The 19,214-nt window shown below is 40.0% G+C and overlaps 1 protein-coding gene across 9 annotated transcripts in view; it reads left to right on the top strand.

Moving 5' to 3' along the window:
• The window catches only part of GON4L (gon-4-like (C. elegans)), a 96,335-nt gene that overhangs the window by 8,854 nt on the left and 68,267 nt on the right, over positions 1-19,214 (top strand). For 4 of the 9 annotated variants that reach the window (XM_005203717.5, XM_059884593.1, XM_024989384.2 and 1 more), the window contains exons 1-3: positions 1,770-1,817; positions 3,672-4,199; positions 9,968-10,159. In XM_005203717.5, the coding sequence (XP_005203774.1) occupies positions 3,698-4,199; positions 9,968-10,159 (694 nt within the window). In that variant the 5' untranslated portion in view covers positions 1,770-1,817; positions 3,672-3,697. The other 5 variants (XM_010802910.4, XM_010802911.4, XM_010802912.4 and 2 more) reach the window with 5 other exon arrangements.

The raw sequence follows: 19,214 nt of genomic DNA on the forward strand, positions 1-19,214 counted from the left end.
ACCTAGAGTCAGGATACCTGATTCCATCTGATAGTTGTGCATCTTTGTGAAATCACCTACACAGCTGAGCCTAAATTTTGTCTTGTTTAAACCGGGAGGTGTAATAATAGCCATTGTCATAGAATTTATTGTGATGATTGGAAAAAATTGAAAAAAATCACCTGTGATAAGTGAAAGCATTTTACAAGCAGAGTGTTATACAGATATCAATAATTGCTGTGGATTGAAATAAAGACTTATGGTTGTTCGGTCAATCATTTGGATCTGATTCTTTGCGACCCGATGGACTGCAGCATTCTGGCTTCCCTGTCCTTCATTATCTCCCAGAGTTTGCTCAAACTCATATCCATTGAGTCAATGATGCCATCCAACCATCTTATCCTCTGTTGCCCCCTTCTCCTCATGCTCTCAAATCTTTCCTAGCATCAGGGTCTTTTCCAGTGAGTTGGCTCTTCCCATCAGGTGGCCAAAGTATTGGAGCTTCAGGTTCATAATCAGGTCTTTGAATGAATATTCAGGATTGATTTCCTTTAGGGTTGACCGGTTTGATCTCCTTGTAGTCCAAGGGACTCTCAAGAGTCTTCTCCAACGCCACCATTCGAAAGCATCAATACTTCAGTGCTTATCTTTCTTTAGGTCCAACTCTCACATCCATACATGGCTCCTGGAAAAACTATAGCTTTGACTATATGGATCTGTCAGCAAAGTAATGTCTCTGCTTTTTAATAAGCTGTCTAGGTTTTGTCATGTCTTTTCTTCCAAGGAGCAAGAGTCTTTTAATTTCATAACTGCAGTACCCGCCCACAGTAATTTTGGAGCCCAAGAAAGTAAATTCTGTCACTGTTTCCATTTTTTCCATCTATTTTCCATGAAGTGATGGGACTGGATGCCTTGATTTTAGTTTCTTGAATGTTGAGTTTTGAGTCAGTTTTTTCACTCTCCTATTCCACCTTTATCAAGAGGCTCCTTATCTACAGCAGGCCTTCCAGGCTTGCCCCAATAAAGGCAATTCCAACCTCCAAAAAAAAAAAAAAGCTTTTTGGCTCTTTAGTTCCTCTTCCCTTTCTGCCGGTAGGACAGTGTCATCTGCATATCTGAGGTTATTGATATTTCACCTGGCAATCTTGACTGTAGCTTGTGCTTCATTCAGCCTGGCATTTAGCATGACGTACTCAGCATATAAGTTAAATAAGCAGGGTAACAATACACAGCCTTGATGTACTGCTTTCCCGATTGTGAACCAGTCTGTTGTTCCTTGTTTGGTTCTGTTGCTTCTTGATCTGAATACAGGTTTCTCAGGAGACAGGTAAGGTGGTCTGGTATTCCCCATCTCTTTAACAATTTTCCAGTTTGTTGTGATCCAGACGGTCAAAGGCTTTGGTGTAATCAATGAAGCAGAAGTAGATGTTTTTCTGAAATTCCCTTTTTGCTTTATTCAGGAAACTATACTATTTGTATCCCAAGATTTCTTTCTGAAATTTCATGAATTCTCCATTTTCTTGGGTCCCCTATTCCAGGTGTATTGCGGCGAGAAGGACTGTTAACTTAAACCACTGACCCTTAATACCCAGTTTTGTTTTGAGTAGGATTGCTCCGTGGAGAGAGACAGGTACTGCCTTTAAACTTTTTTGCCCACAACGGAAGTACTAGCCTTTTGGCTTCATTGTGCCCTAAAATAGAATGGCGTCTGAGATTGGCGCATGCTCTTTGACACCCTGACGCGGCGTACAGCGACCTGGGGGCGAGCACGTCAGTCGCCGCCGTTGGTTGACTTCCGGTGATACCGAAGCTGAGTTTCCGCGGGATCCGGCTGGCTGGTGAGGGTACTGGGTCGAGTGCGGTGGGGCGGGAACAGGCAGCCTGGAGCTGTACCTTCGGACGAAGGATGTCCAGGCTGAGGCGGTTTGGTCTAGGCCTGGTGCGGTTTGCTTGACAGAGGTAGGGAAGTGAAGGTGTCTTTCTGGGAGTGGAGACTAGGGCCAGCGTTCCGCGTTGAGGTGAAAAGCGCAGTTAGGACCCCTTTGTGAAATCTTTTTCCAGAAGGGGTCCGCCCCACGGTTGCCTCCGGATTTGCCTTCATTCATACTGTTGGTTTGATTGCAGTTCCAGAGATTGGGCAGAGCCTCTGTTGTAATTGATGTTCCTGAGCTGATCCCTGCACGCTCCTGACTGAATAGTAGCTGTATTTTTTTTTTTTTTTCATTCCCCCTCCCCACTCCCCTTTTTTTGGACCTCAGTAATTTATCTGAAATATAAGACTTGTCTGAACTAATGCCACTACCCTAATTTTCCCTCAGCATCCCCTTATCAGAGGAATCTTTACTTGTTTATTGAAGTTTACTTATCAAGTTATGGACAAAAGTTGGTTTGGCCTGTGCTGGGGAATCTCCTAGTGTCCTGGAAAATCTGAATGAAAGTGGTTTAAAACTAACCTTATAGTTCAAACTCTTAGAAAGTACTTTATGTTGCTGTCCTCTAGTCCAGGTTTTCACCTGGTGTCTGATAGATGGGCGTTCAGGCCTTACTTGAACATTATTAGTGATGAAGAACTCACTGTATCAATCACAAGGCAGTGTATTCTATTCTTGGACCTAGCTTGAAAACCTGAGAATAAAGTTTTTTTGGGTAGAAAGGTGCAGTTAGTTTCCATATAATGCTCTTGGTCCAGCCTGCATAGAATATGCACAGAATAGGAAGTTCACACACTCATTCATTCGGGGAACAGTTACTGAGTGTCTGCAGTAGGGCAGATATTGCCGAGTACTAGTAGAACTTCTTGAAAGAATATTTTCCCTCAGAAAGCACATTGTGGGGAGGGTGATGGGAGAGTGACAAGAAGTAATCATCCAAGTGGTAAGTACAAAAAAAGAGGTTTGCAAATAGTTTCTATAAGAACAAAGAAGATACGTCCACTTTAGGACAGTCTTGCTATTAAAATGTGATAATTTGAAGTGAAGCCAAGAGTCCAGGATTTTCATAGAGAACAGTTAGTTTTTGATTAAAAAAAGTATATTACGGTCTAATTTTGTAGATGCAACTTTTGTTTTCAGTACAGAATTTGTTAGTATAGTTTCACCATTTTACATATCCATACTTTGTTTGTGGATTGTTTCTGTTAATGGAAATACCTGTGTTTGTAAGCAACAATTGCAAACATTTACTGATCTAATAAATTACTATCTAATTTCATAGATGAAACTTTTATTTCATTGTATAGCAAATAAAGAGATTCAGGTTAATTCATGCAAGGTCACAAGACTAGAGAGACACCCACTTGGGAAGCAAATACTGGTAGTTTGATTCCACAGTTTACTCTCAGCATCATGGTGTTCTCCCTCCCTGATGGTAATAGTAATAACTGACACTGATTAATTGCTTACTATATAATTCTTATAACAACTCCATAAGTTTAGAAAGGTTATTATTTTTTACAGTTGAGGAAACCTAAGTTTGGAGAGGTCACTCAGGCAAGATAACACACTGATCAGTAATAGAGTTAGGATTTGAATTCTGCCTTTCTAACCTGTCTCTCCCTTTCCACCTACTGGGAGATTGTGCATTTGGTGTAATATACAGTGTTCATGATTGAACATGAACAAGTGAAAATATGTTTGAGGAAATGTTATTACCTTTAATAAGAAGGTGATAAGAACTTGCCTTTATCCTTTCAGGATGGAACAAAAGTGGGACTTGGAAAATGTTGCCCTGTAAGAAGAGAAGAACTACACTGACAGAGTCCCCACAGCACCAGGGCAACCAGGAGGAAGATGACTTAGACCTGCAGGCAGCTGGGAAACCAGAATCTGACCTGGGGTCAGTTAAAGACCTGGGGTCAGTGTCCCTGTCCTGGAGTCCAAGTCATGGCAGAGCAGCTGACCTTGAAGTGCAGGCTGCAGGAATTCAGCTTGGTATGGAGGACCCATCTTTGAGCTCTAGGATGCTCACTGAGGACACAAATGTAGCAGTTCTGGAAGCTGTGGATGTGGCCATCTCTCAGGAAATCACCCTAGCTTCCTTGGAGTCTTCCCAGCCTGTAAATACACACATTGGTAAAGGAAAACTCCAGGCCACTAGCTCAAGGAGAGGGAAGAAAATTACACTCAGACCTGGGTCAGTTACTCAAGAAGACAGAGGCGATCATCCTATCGCTAAGGAGCCTTTTTCAGAAGAGCCTAGTGAAGAAGTCAAGGCAGAAGGAGGTAAGACATGGAAGATCTTTGGCTTACATTTACCTTGTTAGTACCAGCTTGCCATTGCCTTTGCACTTGTCATTGCACTCTCTGCAGTGCCTTTACAAAACAGCATTTCTGAAAGGGGATGCTGGTTGGGTTTGGAATTGGAGCTGTGGTGCTTCTAAATGTCAGCACTGAACGGTATGATTATGAATGGGTAGAAACTTTCTTCTCCTCTCCCATTTCCTTGATCATCTTTCATATTCTTTTCTTCCCATTCTCTTACCTTTTCATTATTTCTGGAGGGATGAGCTGTGTATGTCCTTTTGTGATTTGGTGGCTATTTATGGAGTGGACCTTGAGAGACTAATACCTCTGTCATTTGGTTAGGCTCTCCAGAGATGTCGTAGTCCTTAGGACTTGAAGGATGCGTGTGGTTTGATAGAGTGATGGCATGGAGTATCTTAGGCCATGAAGAGCCTGGCAGAGGCAGAAGCAGAAGAGGTATGAGTGATCACTTGAGTGGTAGATTGGATTGTGAAGGGCTTTTTTTTTTAATTTTAATTTTTGGCTGCACTGGGTCTTTGTTTCTGCGAGCAGGCTTTCTCTTCTTGCAGTGAGAGGGGCTACTCTTCGTTGTAGCGCAAGAACTTCTCATTGCTGTGGCTTCTCTTGTTGCGGAACATGGGCTCCAGGTGAACAGACTTTAGTAGTTGTGCCACGTGGGCTTAGTTACTCTGTGGCATGTGGAATTTTCCTGGACCAAGGATCAAACCCGTGTACCCTGCATTGGCAGGTGGATTCTTAACCAAACGACCACCAGGGAAGTCCCAGAAGGCTTTGCTTTTCATGCTTTGAACTTTTCCTGAAGGTTATAGCCAGTTAGTAAATAAAAGAAGCAGAAGGCATAGTTCTGATCTCAGAAAGCTCTTTTAGTCTAGTTGGGAAGACAAGACACGAGCGCATACTTTGTTTGGAACAGTTTAAGACAGTATGTGATTAAGTGCTAGTGTGGTACAAGTAATTAGGATTTTTAAAATTGGAACTTAGTGGATTGATAAGATTTGATAGGTTGGGGTGAAGGAGTGGAAGTAGAATAGCATTTTCTATGAATACATGAAAGTGCTGTGTTTGTGAGGAAGGAAAGCAGGGTTTCAGGTGGAAATGATAGATCCAGATTACGACACACAGCCATGCTGTTATGCCATTGAGACCTTATAAAGCATTGCTGTAGGATGTTGGCAGTAAGGATAGAGAAGAAAGGTATATCTTAGAGATGTTGTTATTTAGTAGCTAAGTTGTGTTCAGCTCTTAGCGACCCTATGGACTATAGCCTGTCAGGTTGCTTTGTCCATGGGATTTCCCAGGCAGGAATACTAGAGTGGGTTGCCATTTTCTTCTCCAGGGGATCTTCCTGGCCTAGGGAGCAAATCTGCATCTTTTGCATTGGCAGGGGATTTCTTTACCAGGGAAACACAGAGACATTACAGAGGAGGAATTAATATTTCTCAGAGACTGGTACCATTTAAGATATCTGGGTTGGGGCATGGTGAAGCATGCTTTCCTGGGAAAGGTATTTGAAAGTTTTAATGAGTTTAGCTTTAAATATGTGAAGTGTGAGGTGACTTTGGGGCCATCATGGAAAAATGGAAAACTGAGATTAAAGTTTGGTAAGAGGTATGATTAGAAAAGTTTTAATTGTTCTTCTTCATAGAAAGGAACATGGAAGAAGATGACAGAGAAGGGAAATCTGGAGAAGTATCAGTAGTGAAAGTCAAGGAGGGTAGAGAGTTTTAAAAACAGATACTTCATTTAAAATTTAGTGACAAAAGAGATATAATGATGCATGAGAAAATACTACATTAAAAAAAAATTTTATAAACCCGAGTCTGCTGCATTGGCAGGCCAATTCTTTACCGTGCAGCCACCAGGGAAGTCTAAAAAAATACCTTATATGAGGGTTGATGATTTTTAAGAGTAGATTTAGGAGTTTTGGGAAAAGGAAATTGAATGATGACATTAATGAGGGAAGGATGAAAGCCCAGGTGATAATTTGTGCAGTGGAGTGGAATTGGAAATAGCTTCTGCTGCTCAGTCGCTTCAGTTGTGTCCGACTCTGTGCGACCCCATAGACGGCAGCCCACCAGGCTTCCCCGTCCCTGGGATTCTCCAGGCAAGAACACTGGAGTGGGTTGCCATTTCCTTCTCCATGGAAATAGCTAGAGGGCAGCAAAACTATTGAACTTTTTCCTTGGCTTGGTTGTATTTGTGACCTGAAGACAGGAAGAAATGGAGGAAGATGCGAGATTAAAGTGCTAGAGAAGGAATGTAAAATTAAGCAGGAGTTTAAAGTCTCTGACCTGTTGAAGAGTGGAGTTTTTATTTTTTAGTATAACATGGCCAACCGCTGAGTACTCCCGACCCAGAATTGACAGTTGTTAAGATTTTGTTGCATTTTCTTTTAATATTTATTTATTTATTTGGCTGTGTTGGGTCTTGGTTGTGGCATGTGGGATATTTTTTACATTATGCAGGATATTTCATTTCGGTGCATGGACTCTGCAACTTTGTCGTGAGGTCTCAGTAGTTGTGGCATGCAGGCTCAGTTGCTCTGTGGCCGGTGGGAATCTTAGTTCCCCTACGAGGGATCAAGCCTGCATCTCCTGCATTGCAAGGCAGATTCTTAACCACTGGACCCACTAGGGAAATCTCTAGAGTTGTCTTTAATGGTAAGTTTATAAATGTTCAAGTGTAGGTAAAGTAAACATTTTTTAGAGTTTATCTGTAATACTGTTAATAATACTCCTTATTAAGCTGGGTCGGAATTCCCTAGTAGCTCAAATGGTAAAGAATCTGCCTGCAGTGCGGGAGACCTGGGTTCAATCCCTGGATTGGGAACATCCTTGGAGAAGGGCGTGTCTACCCACTCCAGTATTCTTGCCTGGAGAATTCCATGGACAGAGGAGCTTGGAGGGCTCAGTCCATGGGGTCGCAAAGAGTTAGATACGACTGAGTGACTTTTACTACCACTACTACTACATTAAGCTGGGTAAATGAAAGTTGATTCTCCCACCTTATAATATATCAATTAGCCGTATATACAAGTAATACCAATAAAAGAAGTACGTTATGACTCCTTTCTCCCCCCAAGTAACTTTTTTTTTTGCCAAATAGACATGTCACATGAAAAGCAGGAAGGAAAAAGGAATATTGTAAATTTGTATATGTATGTGCATTTTGGAAAATATTGGAAAATTGAAAGAAAATAATCACCCATAATTTTACTACTCAAAGTAATTACTGTTATAATTTAGTGCATATTCTTTTTGTTGTTTTGCTTAATTTAACATTTTGGTTTTTTAATTATCAAAATGCGGGGGAAAAAAGCAGAAAAACATCTAGGTTATTTGGAAGTATCAGCACTGTGTTACAATTGATATATACTGTAAAATTGTTTCTAGACTGCAAGTGCTAGTGATTAAACCTTTCTCAGTAATGGTTTTTACCATTAATTCTCATAGAATTTTAATTGTTCTTTTAAAATTGATTTAATTTTTCCTTTAAGTCTTTTTCCCCCTTTCTTTGCCTTCTAAAAATGATTAACTTAGGCAGATTTCAACTTATAATTGGTTGGTTTTTACAGTTTTCAGCTAATTATTTTCATATTAATTTGAAGTTGTTAGGCTGGCAGTAAATGAGCTACAGCCATGCTCTCTAATAAGGCTTTTCCTTCTCTGTCTCTTACCCTTCTTGACTTCTCTTTCTAAGGTCTTTGGTATCTAGCACATTGAGAGAGGAAAGGAAGAGTGGGATCCTGAGGAGTTCTGTGAGAAGGGAGTTAAATTGAGAAGCACTGTGATGGGATCAGGGAGAAAAGTATTGCAGAGAAAAGGAACTTTTTCTCTATGTAGAGTATGGTGTAGCTGATTGGAATCGTTCCACATGTTTGAGGTGGAAAAAGTATTATTGGAAGCTCTATCTACCAAACTGAACTTTTGTATTTTGGTTAGATGTAAAGGTTCTGGTATGTTTGTTTTAAAAAATCATTTGTGTCAGTTCAATTTTTAAATGTTAGACATTGATTCTAAAAATTCTTAAAGATTGTTGATTAATGAGAAAGCTCTGCTGTGTGATTGAAGTTCCTCCCTCTTATAAGACATTTGCCTGAGAGGAACTTTTGATTTGTTGGATTTAGGATTCAACTCCTTGTGGTACAGTCCCTGTTAAAGCCACAGTTTTTAACCTTTTTGACACTGTGAAGTAATCACAGACTCCAGAAGTAAAGGAAATAAGATTAACAGTAAAAAGATTTATGGATTGAGTCATGCTTTAGTTGAAGGTAAAGGCTTTTTTTTTTTCTTTGTTGGAGGGAAGTGTCCTCCCATTTAAAATCTTGTTTATGTCAGTTGAAGCTGCCAATGTTGATGGGATAGCAGTCGAAACAAGTACTATCTATTTTGAATGGAGTTCAGTATTAATAACAAATAACTTGATCTTTATTTGACAAAAAATATTTTTTTGAGTGTGTAATACACAAACATGGCAAAAAGTTCCTAAATGCAGAAAGTACGCAGGGAAAAGTTAGGCACCCTTTCACTTTGTCCTCTTATTTTCCAAGTTACCTTCTCAGAAGCGATCACTGTTCAGCAGTGCCTTGTGTATATTCTACAGGTCTGTGCACACACAGTCCTGTATATATTCTTTTCCCCATGAATCCAGATTTTAATGTTTGCTTTTGATATTGCATGCGTGTTTCTTTGCCTTTTTAATGTCCCTCATGAAAAAGGGGAAGAAAGGTAGCACTTACTAAGAGTTGATTTGAGGAGGGAATTCTGACTGTTCAGTTAGAACTCCGTGCTCTTGCTGCCAGGCACCTGAGTTCCATTGCTCATTGGGGAACAAAGATCCCACAAGCTGTGAGGCTTGACCAAAAAGAGCTGAGGTGAGGGAAGGAAAAAGTTGTGTAATGAACTGTGTGGCCATGTGTTTACAGTGTTATGGTGATTTTTACTCTAATGCTCTGTAAGATTGATTTACAGAGTCATAAAGTTTAGGACATTTTATATATATATATATATATATATCATTTATGGAGAAGGCGATGGCACCCACTCCAGTACTCTTGCCTGGCAAATCCCATGGACGGAGGAGCCTGGTAGGCTGCAGTCCATGGGGTCGATAAGAGTCGGACACGACTGAGCGACTTCACTTTCACTTTTCACTTTCATGCATTGGAGAAGGAAATGGCAACCCACTCCAGTGTTCTTGCCTGGAGAATCCCAGGGACGGGGAAGCCTGGTGGGCTGAAGCGACTTAGCAGCATCAGCAGCAGAAGTAGCAGCATGTCATTTATAGTTGATATATAATCACTGATATATATTAGATATGTATAGTTGATACATGTATCGTTTATAGTTGATTAAATGTGGTATTAATGATCATCTATATAAAATGTCCCTTTGTCATCAGGAGCACAGCTCCCTGTCCTACAATTATGCATATGATTTTTTCATGGGGAAAAAATGCATAGCTCAAAAAATATATTAGAACTAGAAAGATCTTAGCAATTACTTAGTTCAGTTCCCTGACATTAAGGATGAGTAAATAGCATCTGAGCTTTGATTTCAGTATTTTTCTTAGGACACTGTCTTTAAGAGAGAGGAATGCCTATATAGTGAATGCATCATTATTGAAGTAATCTAACTAAAAAGGACTTTGTAACAAGATGCTGATTTCTACGACAGAGTATAATTGAGAATGGTCAAAGTGTTGAGCAGTATTTGTGATTCTTTCAGGAAAATCTCAAATGCATTCTGGAGGGGAGATGCCTTCTTTGCCATCAGACAGCCACTCTGCAAAACCTGCCGCCCCACCTAGGAAATCATCTCAGCCAGATGTCTGTGCCTCTCCTCAAGAAAAGCCACTCAGGACTCTAGCTCACCAAGCTGAGGAAGAGACAGAGGATGGTGGACTCTTTATTCCAATGGGTAGGCTTTCTTTTCTTCTCGTTAAAAAGCCCCTCTCTTTATTGAACTATAATAGGCAGAAAACTGCAAATATTCCATGATATCCAAGTTCACTGAATTTTCAAAGGTTGAATACACCCATGTAACCAGCAACCAGATCAAGAAATAGAGTATTACCAGTACCCAGAAGTTCTTCCTTTCAGTTACCACTGACACCTTACCCATCCAGATAAGGATGGGTAACCTTATCTTGACTTCAAGCAGCATAGATTAGTTCCCTGTTTTGTACAGTATATGAATGGAATCATGAATGTATGTTTTTTGACTGCCTTTTCCCTCAGCATTATGTGTAAATGAGATTGGTCCACATTGTTGCATGTGCTTGCATTTTCATTGCTGTATAGTATTCCATTGTTAGAATATTCTTCATTTTCTTTATTCATTCAACTCTTTGCAGTTTTCTTTCTTTCTCTCTGTATGGTTGCACTAGGTCTTCGCTGGTGATCAGGCTTTCTCTGGTTTTGGTCAGAAGGGGCTGCTCTTTGTTGTGGGCTTCTCACTGTGGTGGCTTCTCTTGTGGCGGAGCACAGGCTCTAGGTGTGTGGGCTTAGTTGCTCCACCGCACGTGGAATCTTCCCAGACCCGGGATCCAACCTGTGTCCCCAGCATTGGCAAGTGGATTCCTATCCACTGTACCACCAGGGAAGCCCCCTATTCATTCAGCTCTTAATGAGCATTTGAATAGTTTCAAGTTGTAGGCTACTCTGATTGGTGCTGCTGTGAACATTGTATTAGAAATCTTTTGGTGAACATTGGTGCCTAATATTTGTTGGGTGGAACTGCTAGGTCATAGGATTAGACCTCCTTCAAGTTTTTTTGAAATATATTTTTATTGTGAAATATAACATATACAGACAAATGAGTAAAGACTTCTTTATTTAGCTTAACAGTTTTAAACTGAACACTTCTCATTTCTTTTTCTTGTTAAAAATAATAGACCTCCATTGCTGTGTAAGTTAGAAGTTGTAATAGTGGATATCCATGTCTTGTTTCTGAACTTGGGCAAAGGTGTTCAGTATTCCTGTTTATGTGTGATGATAGTGATAAGCTTTTTATGGATATATTATTGTATCAGTTATAGTAAAATTTTCCTGGTTTTCTGAGCATTTTATCCCATATTGAATTGTGTTAAATGCTCCTTAAAAATCTCTATTAAGATGATCATATGGTTTTTCTCCTTTATTCTGTTTTTTATTTTTGTTGTTGTTTTTGTAGCTGGTCTGTGCAGCATGCAGAATCTTATTTCCCTGACCAGGGATCAGACTTGTTCTCCCTGCAGTGGAAGTGCAGAGTCTTAACCACTGGACTGCAGGGAATTCCCTCCCTTATTCTGTTAATGTGGAGAGTTACATAGATTCTTTTTAAATGTTTATTGAGGTTTATTGAGATGTAATTTTCTTTTTTTAACTAAAAATTTATTTTTAATTTTTTAAATTTTTGGCTGTGCTGGGTCTTCTTTGCTGCTCTCGGGCTTTCTTTTTGTTGAGGCATGAGGGCTTCTTATCGTGGTGGCTTCTCTTTTGTTGTGGAGCACAGACTCTAGGCACTTGAGCTTCTGTAGTTGTGGGCGGCAGGCTCTAGAGCACGGGCTCAGTAGTTGTGGTACAAAGGCTTAGTTGCTTCATGGTATGTGGAATCTTCCCAGACTAGGGATTGAACCCAGGTCCCCCGCACTGACAGGTGGATTCTTAACCACTGGACCGCTAGGGAAGTCTGAAATAGGATTTTTAATACAATAACATTTTTTAAGTGAGTTTTGAGAAACGTATATATTTGTGTAACTACCACTACAGTCGGGGCTTCCCTGGTGGCTCAGAGGTTAAAGCATCTGCCTGCAGTGCAGGAGACCTGGGTTCCATCCCTGGGTTGGGAAGCTCCCCTGGAGAAGAACATGGCAACCCACTCCAGTATTCTTGCCTGGAGAACCCCGTGGAGAGAGAAGCCTAGTAGGCTACAGTCCACGGGGTCGAAAAGAGTTGGACACGACTGACCGACTACACTTTCACTTTCACCACTACAGTCAATATATGGAACATTTCTCTCATTCCAAAAGTTCCTTCATTCCCCTTTGCAGTCCTTTGGGAACCACTGATCCCAATTTTTTTCGTATAATCTTGTGTTTTCTACAATATTATACATTGGAGAAGGAAATGGCAATCCACTCCAGTATTCTTACCTGGAAAATCCTGTAGAGAGATGAGCCTGGTGGGCTACAGTCTGTGGGGTCACAAAGAGTTGACATGACTGAAGTGTGTATGGAACCTTTTGCATCTGTTATCTTTTTGAATTTTTATTGAAGTATAGTTGATTTATAGTATTGTGTGCATCTGATACCTTTCACTTCTTGTAATGCTTTTGAGATTAATTCATGTTCTTCATCGCTGAGTAGTATTCTGTTGCATAGATGTACCACAGTTTATCTGTTCACCAGTTGATGGATATTTCAGTTCTTTCTCATTTTTACCTGTTACGTTAAAGCTACTATAAACCTTCACATACAGTTCTTTGATAGAAATAAGTTTTTGTTTTTCTTGGGGAAATGACTGTGAGTGGCTTTGCTGGGTCCTATAGTAAGTGTATGTTAAATTTTATATGAACATGATAAATTGTTTTCCAGAGTAGCTGTACCATTTTACATTCCCAACAGGAATATATGAGATTTACAGTTGTTCCACATCCTTGTGAGCAGTTAACAGACTTTGTAATTCTCTCTGTTCTACTGGGTGTGTTTCCTTATGGTTTAACTTGCATTTTCCCAATGAATAATGATATAAAGTATATTTTCATGTATTTATTGGCCATTTGTAGATATTTTTTGGTGAAATGTTTGTTCATTATTCTGTTTTGCCAATATTCCATTTGTAATTACTACATATTTTGCACAAGATACTTTGAAACTATGTATATATTCTTATTTCTCCTCAAATTTAACCCCCTCTAGTTTTAGCCTCTATTGCTTGATCACCTGCAGCAGTTACTGTGTTGTTCTAAAGGTGCTTTTTATTTCTTTTACATTTAATAATTGGAATTTTTCTGTAAAGAAGAACAGTCTCTTCTCCCTCATTTATTTATTCAGTTTTTATATGAGTGGGGACTCATGGATATTTGTTTCATTGTTTGAATTACAGTGCCATTTATCATTATTTATTTTGCCTGAATTGTTAAGAGTGTTAGCCATGGGGAGCTACTTCGGGTTTTATTCTTATGGCTTATGCTTTCATATCATGTCAAGGAACATTTGCCTAATCCAAGGCTACAAAGGCTTCTTTCCTGTTTTCTTCTACAAGTTTCAGTTTTACACATTACACTTAGGTGTATATGCTCCATTTTGAGTTAATTTTTATATAATGTGTGAGGTATATTTGAGATTCTTTCTTTGCTTATGGATGTACAGTTGTTTCAGCCCTATTTGTTGAAAAGATTTCTTTCCCCATTAAATTACTTCTGCATCTATGTGAAAAAGTCATTTGGCAATTTTGTGTGGGTCTTTCCTGGACTCTCTGTTCTATTCTGTTAATCTATATATTAATATTTAAGCTTTCACCAGTATCACACAGTCTTGAAATCAGGTAGTCATGAGTCTTCCAACTTTTTTTTTTTTAATACTTTAAGCTATGCTAGGTACTTTGCATTTCCATATAAATTTTAGAATTGACTTATCATTTTCTTCAAAAATATTTTCTAGGCTATTGATTGATAATGAATCTATGAATCCATTTGGGAAAATTGCCATTTTTTGGGCCATACTGTGGGTCATGCAGGATCTTAGTTCCCCGACCAGGGATTGAACCTGTGCCCTCTGCATTGGGAGCACAGAGTCTTAATCACTGGACCGCCAGGAAGTGCTAGGAAAGTTGCCATCCTAACAATACTGAGTGGACTAATCCGTGAGTAAGATATCGCTGTGGTGAGAATGGGCACCTTTTCTTTTGTTCCTGACCTCTTACAGGAAATGCACTCCATTTTCACCACTAAGCTGGAGGACATTGATCTATAGCTATTGTTTATCAGACTGAGGAAGTTCTCTGCTATTCCTGGTTGTGGAGAGTTTTTATCATGACTCGATGTTGGATTTTGTGAAAAGTTTTTTCTACATCTCTTGAGATTATCTTTTGTTTTAGTCTGTTGATATGAATTATCTTGATTGATTTTCAAATTTCAAAGCATTTTTACATGGCAGGGAGAAATCAACTCTTGATCATGATATAGGTGTTTTATGTTTTTTTTTTTTTAATTGCAGGATTTGATTTGCTAGTACTTTGTTAAGGATTTATGGGTCTGGTCTGTAGTTTTCTTGTAATGTCTTTGGTTTGGGGATTCGGGTAATGCTGACCTCATACAATGAATTGGAAAGTGTTCTTTCCTCTTGTGTGTTTTTTTTGTTTTTTGTTTGTTTGTTTTTTGAAGACTTTGTGAATTGGTTTTATTTCTTCTTTAAATGTTTTATTGAATGCACCAATGAAGCCGTCTGGGCCAGGAGTTTTCTTTGTAGGATGTTTTTAACTATGAATTCAATTTCTTTAACAGATAAAGGGCTATTTAATTATAGCCCTTTGTTCTGAATGAGCTTTGACAATTGATGTCTTTCAAGGTATTTGTTCCATCTAAGTTGTTGAATTTATTGGTATAAAGTTTTTCATAATATTTCTTGGTCATCTTTATTTCGTTTCAGATTTCTTTCTTTCCTTTCTGGCAGTGCTGGGTCTTCGTTGCTGCTTTCGAGTTTTCTGTAGTTGCAGTGAGCAGGGGCCACTCTACTTGTGGTGCTTGGGCTTCTCCTTGCAGTGGCTTCTCTTGTTGCAGACCCTGGGCTCTGGGCAGGCGCATGGACTTCAGTCGTTGCCGCACGTGGGCTCAGTTGTTGCGGCTCACAGACTCCAGAGCAAGGCTCAGTCGTCATGGCTCGCGGGCTTGTTGCCGAGGCTTGTGGGATCTTCCTGGACCAGGGATCAAATTTGTGTCCCCTGCATTGGCAGGCACATGCTTAACCACTTTTGTCATCTTTTTAATGTCTTCAGGATCTATAGTGATATCTGTTCTTTTATTCCTGATGCTGTAAATTTATACCTTTCTCTTAATCACTCTAGCTAGAACTTCTTCAAAGAACAAGGTTTTGGTTTCATTAATTTCTCTACTTTTCTGTTTTCTATTTCACTGGTTTTTGCTGTTGTCTACTATTTTATTCTGTTTCCTTGTTTTGGGTTTAATTTGTTCTTTTTCTAGTTTCTTAAAGTGGTAGCTTAGGTCACTGATTTGGAACTTTTCTAATACTACTACAGGATGTATCAGTTTTCCTTTCAAACAACAGAAATTTATTTTCTCACACTTCTGGAGCCTGGGAAGTCCAGTATTAGGTGCTGGTAAATTCAGTTTTCACCAGAACTTTCTTCTTATAGACAGCTGCCTTCTTGTTACAACTTCACACGACCTTTTCCTTGGTGCATGTGTGTGAGAGAGGGAGTGAGCTTTCTGATATCACTTCTTATAAGGACACTCATCCTGTGGGACCAGAGATTCACCTTCTGGACTCATTTAACTTTAATTACTTCCTTAGAAGACCCATTTCCAAATATAGCCATACTGGGGGTAAGGCTTTCAGAGTATGAATTTTGGGGGGACACACACATTCGAATTTTCTGTACGGGATTGCAGTTCTGTACAGGATTAGAGACAGGGAAGCCTGGCGTGCTGTAGTCCATGAGCTCGCAATGAGTTGGACATGACTGAGCGACTGAACTGAACTGAACTAGAGTCCTGTTCTGTGTTGTATTAGAACCTGGTTTTTTAAATGTAGTTTTTATAGTTATAGAGTACCATAAGGCTTACAATAGTAAAACAAAAATCCACTGGAACTTTTTAGAAATGTGTTCTTTCATTTCCAAATATTTGAAGACTTCCCAGTTATTTTTTTGTTACTGATTTCTAATTTAATTCCCTTGAGTTCATGTCACATTTTGTATGATTTCAGTACTTTTATATTTATTGAGGTTAATTTTATGGCCCCAATATAATCTTTATTGGTAGCTCTTCCCTGTGTATTTGAGAAGAATATGTTTTCTTTTGTTTTGAGATAACACTGTTTTATAAATGTCAGTTAGGTCAAGTTGATTGATAGCATTGTTAGGTCTTCTCTATTTTTACTGATTTTCTTTTGGTCTCTTCTGACAGTTATTGAGAAAGGCATATTGAAGTCTCCAACTTTAATTGTATATTTGTCTATATTTCCTTTCAGCTTTGTCAGTTTTAGCTCTACATGTTTTATTTATTTATATTAATTTTTTTTTCTTATTTAACATGTTTTGGCCACACCACATGGCATTTAGGATCTTAGTTCCTGTACCCGCTGCTCTGGAAGTGCAGTCTTAACCACTGGACCACCAGGGAAGTTCCTAGCTCTCATGGTTTATTTTTTTTAATTAATTAATTTATTTTAATTGGAGGATAATTACTTCACAGTATTGTGATGGTTGTTGCCATACACCAACCAACATGAATCAGTCACAGTTTACATGTGTCCCCCATTCTGAAACCCCGCCTCTTCTCCCTCCCCACCCCATCCCTCTGGGTTGTTCCAGAGCATTGGCTTTGGGTGCCCTGCTTTGTGCATTGAACTTGCACTGGTCATCTGTTTTACATATGGTAATATACATGTTTCAATGCTATTCTCTCAAATTATGCCAACCTTACCTTCTCCCACAGAGTCCAGAAGTCTGTTCTTTGTATCTGTGTCTCCGTTGCTGCCCTGCATGTAGGATCGTACTGTTTTTCTAAATTCCATATATGTTTTAATATACAGTATTTGTCTTTCTCTTTCTGATTTACTTCATTCACTCTATATAATAGGCTCCAGTTTCATCCACCTCATTAGGACTGACTCAAATGCATCCCTTTTTATAGCTGAGTAATATTCCACTGTGTATATGTACAAGAGCTTCCTTCTCCATTCATCTGCCAGTGGACATCTAGGCTGCTTCCACGCCATAACTATTGTAAATGATACTGCAGTGAACATTGGGGTACATGTGTCTTTTTCAGTTCTGGTTTCCTCTGGGTGTATGCCCAGCAGTGGGATTGCTGGTCCTATGGCAGTTCTGTTTCCAGTTTTTTAAGGAATCTGCCCCTGGGTGGGTGGACATGCCAGGGACCCTAGTGGGGAAGGGGCGGGGGTCGCCCCTTTATTCTTCCATGCCCCCGCTGTGGCTCACTGCAAGCTCATGCGCCGAGTGTGGGTGGTTGGCTGTCCTTGCCATGGGTGGGACAGGTCCCGTGGGCCCTTGGTGATCACCTTCCTTACCCCTTCCTCACCTTGTGGGTTTCTGCTGCCACCACATGGGGTGTGTTTCTTCACTCCCCGCGCCCTGCAGGCCTGGCTCCTTGTGTTCCCGTAGGGCTTCCCTGATAGCTCAGTTGGTAAAGAACCTGCCTTCACTGCACCCTGGTTGGATTCCTGGTTTGCAAAGATCCACTGGAGAAGGGATAGTATACCCACATCAGTTTTCTTGAACTTCCTTTGTGGCTCATTTGGTAAAGGATCTGCCTGCAATGTGGGAGACCTGGGTTCAATCGCTGGGTTGGGAAGATCCTCTGGAGAAGGGGAAGGCCACCCACTCCAGTATTCTGGCCTGGAGAATTTCATGGGGTCACAGAGAGTCGGACATAACCGAGTGACTTTAACTTTCACTTTCCACACTACAGAGATGTAGTGGTTGTACCAGTTTGCATTCTCACCAACAGTGTAAGATTCCCTTTCTCCACACCCTCTCCAGCATTTATTGTTTTTAGACTTTTTGAAGATGGCCATTCTGACTGTGGCTCAGATCATGAACTCTTTTTTGCCAAATTCACACTTAAATTGAAGAAAAGTGGGGAAAACCACTAGACCATTCAGGTATGACCTGAATCAAAGCCCTTATGATTATACAATGGAAGTGAGAAATAGTTTTAAAAGCATCTGAATGCAGAGTTCCAAAGAATAGCAAGGAGAGATAAGAAAGCCTTCTTCAGCGATCAGTGCAAAGAAATAGAGGAAAACAACAGAATGGGAAAGACTAGAGATCTCTTCAAGAAAATTAGAGATACCAAGGGAACATTTCATGCAAAGATGGGCTCGATAAAGGACAGAAATGGTATGGACCTAACAGAAGCAGAAGATATTAAGAAGAGGTGGCAAGAATACACAGAAGAACTGAACAAAAAAGATCTTTACGGCCCAGATAATCACGATGGTGTGATCACTGACCTAGAGCTAGACATCCTGGAATGTGCAGTCAAGTGGGCCTTAGGAAACATCACTACGAACAAAGCTAGTGGAGGTGATGGAATTCCAGTTGAGCTATTTCAAATCCTAAAAGATGATGCTGGGAAAGTGCTTCAGTCAATATGCCAGCAAATTTGGAAAACTTAGCAGTGGCCACAGGATTGGAAAAGGTCAGTTTTCATTCCAATCCCAAAGAAAGGCAATGCCAAAAAATGCTCAAATGACTGCACAATTGCACTCATCTCACACCACTAGTCAAGTAATGCTCAAAATTCTCCAAGCCAGGCTTCAGCAATACGTGAACCGTGAACTTCCAGATGTTCAAGCTAGTTTCAGAAAAGGCAGAGGAACCAGAAGTCAAATTGCCAACATCCGCTGGATTATTGAGAAAGCAAGAAAGTTCCAGAAAGACATCTATTTCTGCTTTATTGACTATGCCAAAGCCTTTGACTGTGTGGATCACAATAAACTGTGGAAAATTCTGAAAGAGTTTGGTCTGGTATGGGAATACCAGACCACCTGACCTGCCTCTTGAGAAACCTGTATGTAGGTCAAGAAGCAACAGTTAGAACTGGACATGGAACAACAAAATGGTTCCAAATAGGGAAAGGAGTACGTCAAGGCTGTATATTGTCACCCTGCTTATTTAACTTATATACAGAGGACATCATGAGAAATGCTGGGCTGGAAGAAGCACAAGCTGAAATCAAGATTGCCCAGAGAAATATCAATAACCTCAGATATGTAGATGACACCACC

Source organism: Bos taurus, chromosome 3 (genome assembly GCF_002263795.3).
Source record: "Bos taurus isolate L1 Dominette 01449 registration number 42190680 breed Hereford chromosome 3, ARS-UCD2.0, whole genome shotgun sequence".
In the NCBI taxonomy this organism is placed as follows: domain Eukaryota; kingdom Metazoa; phylum Chordata; class Mammalia; order Artiodactyla; family Bovidae; genus Bos; species Bos taurus.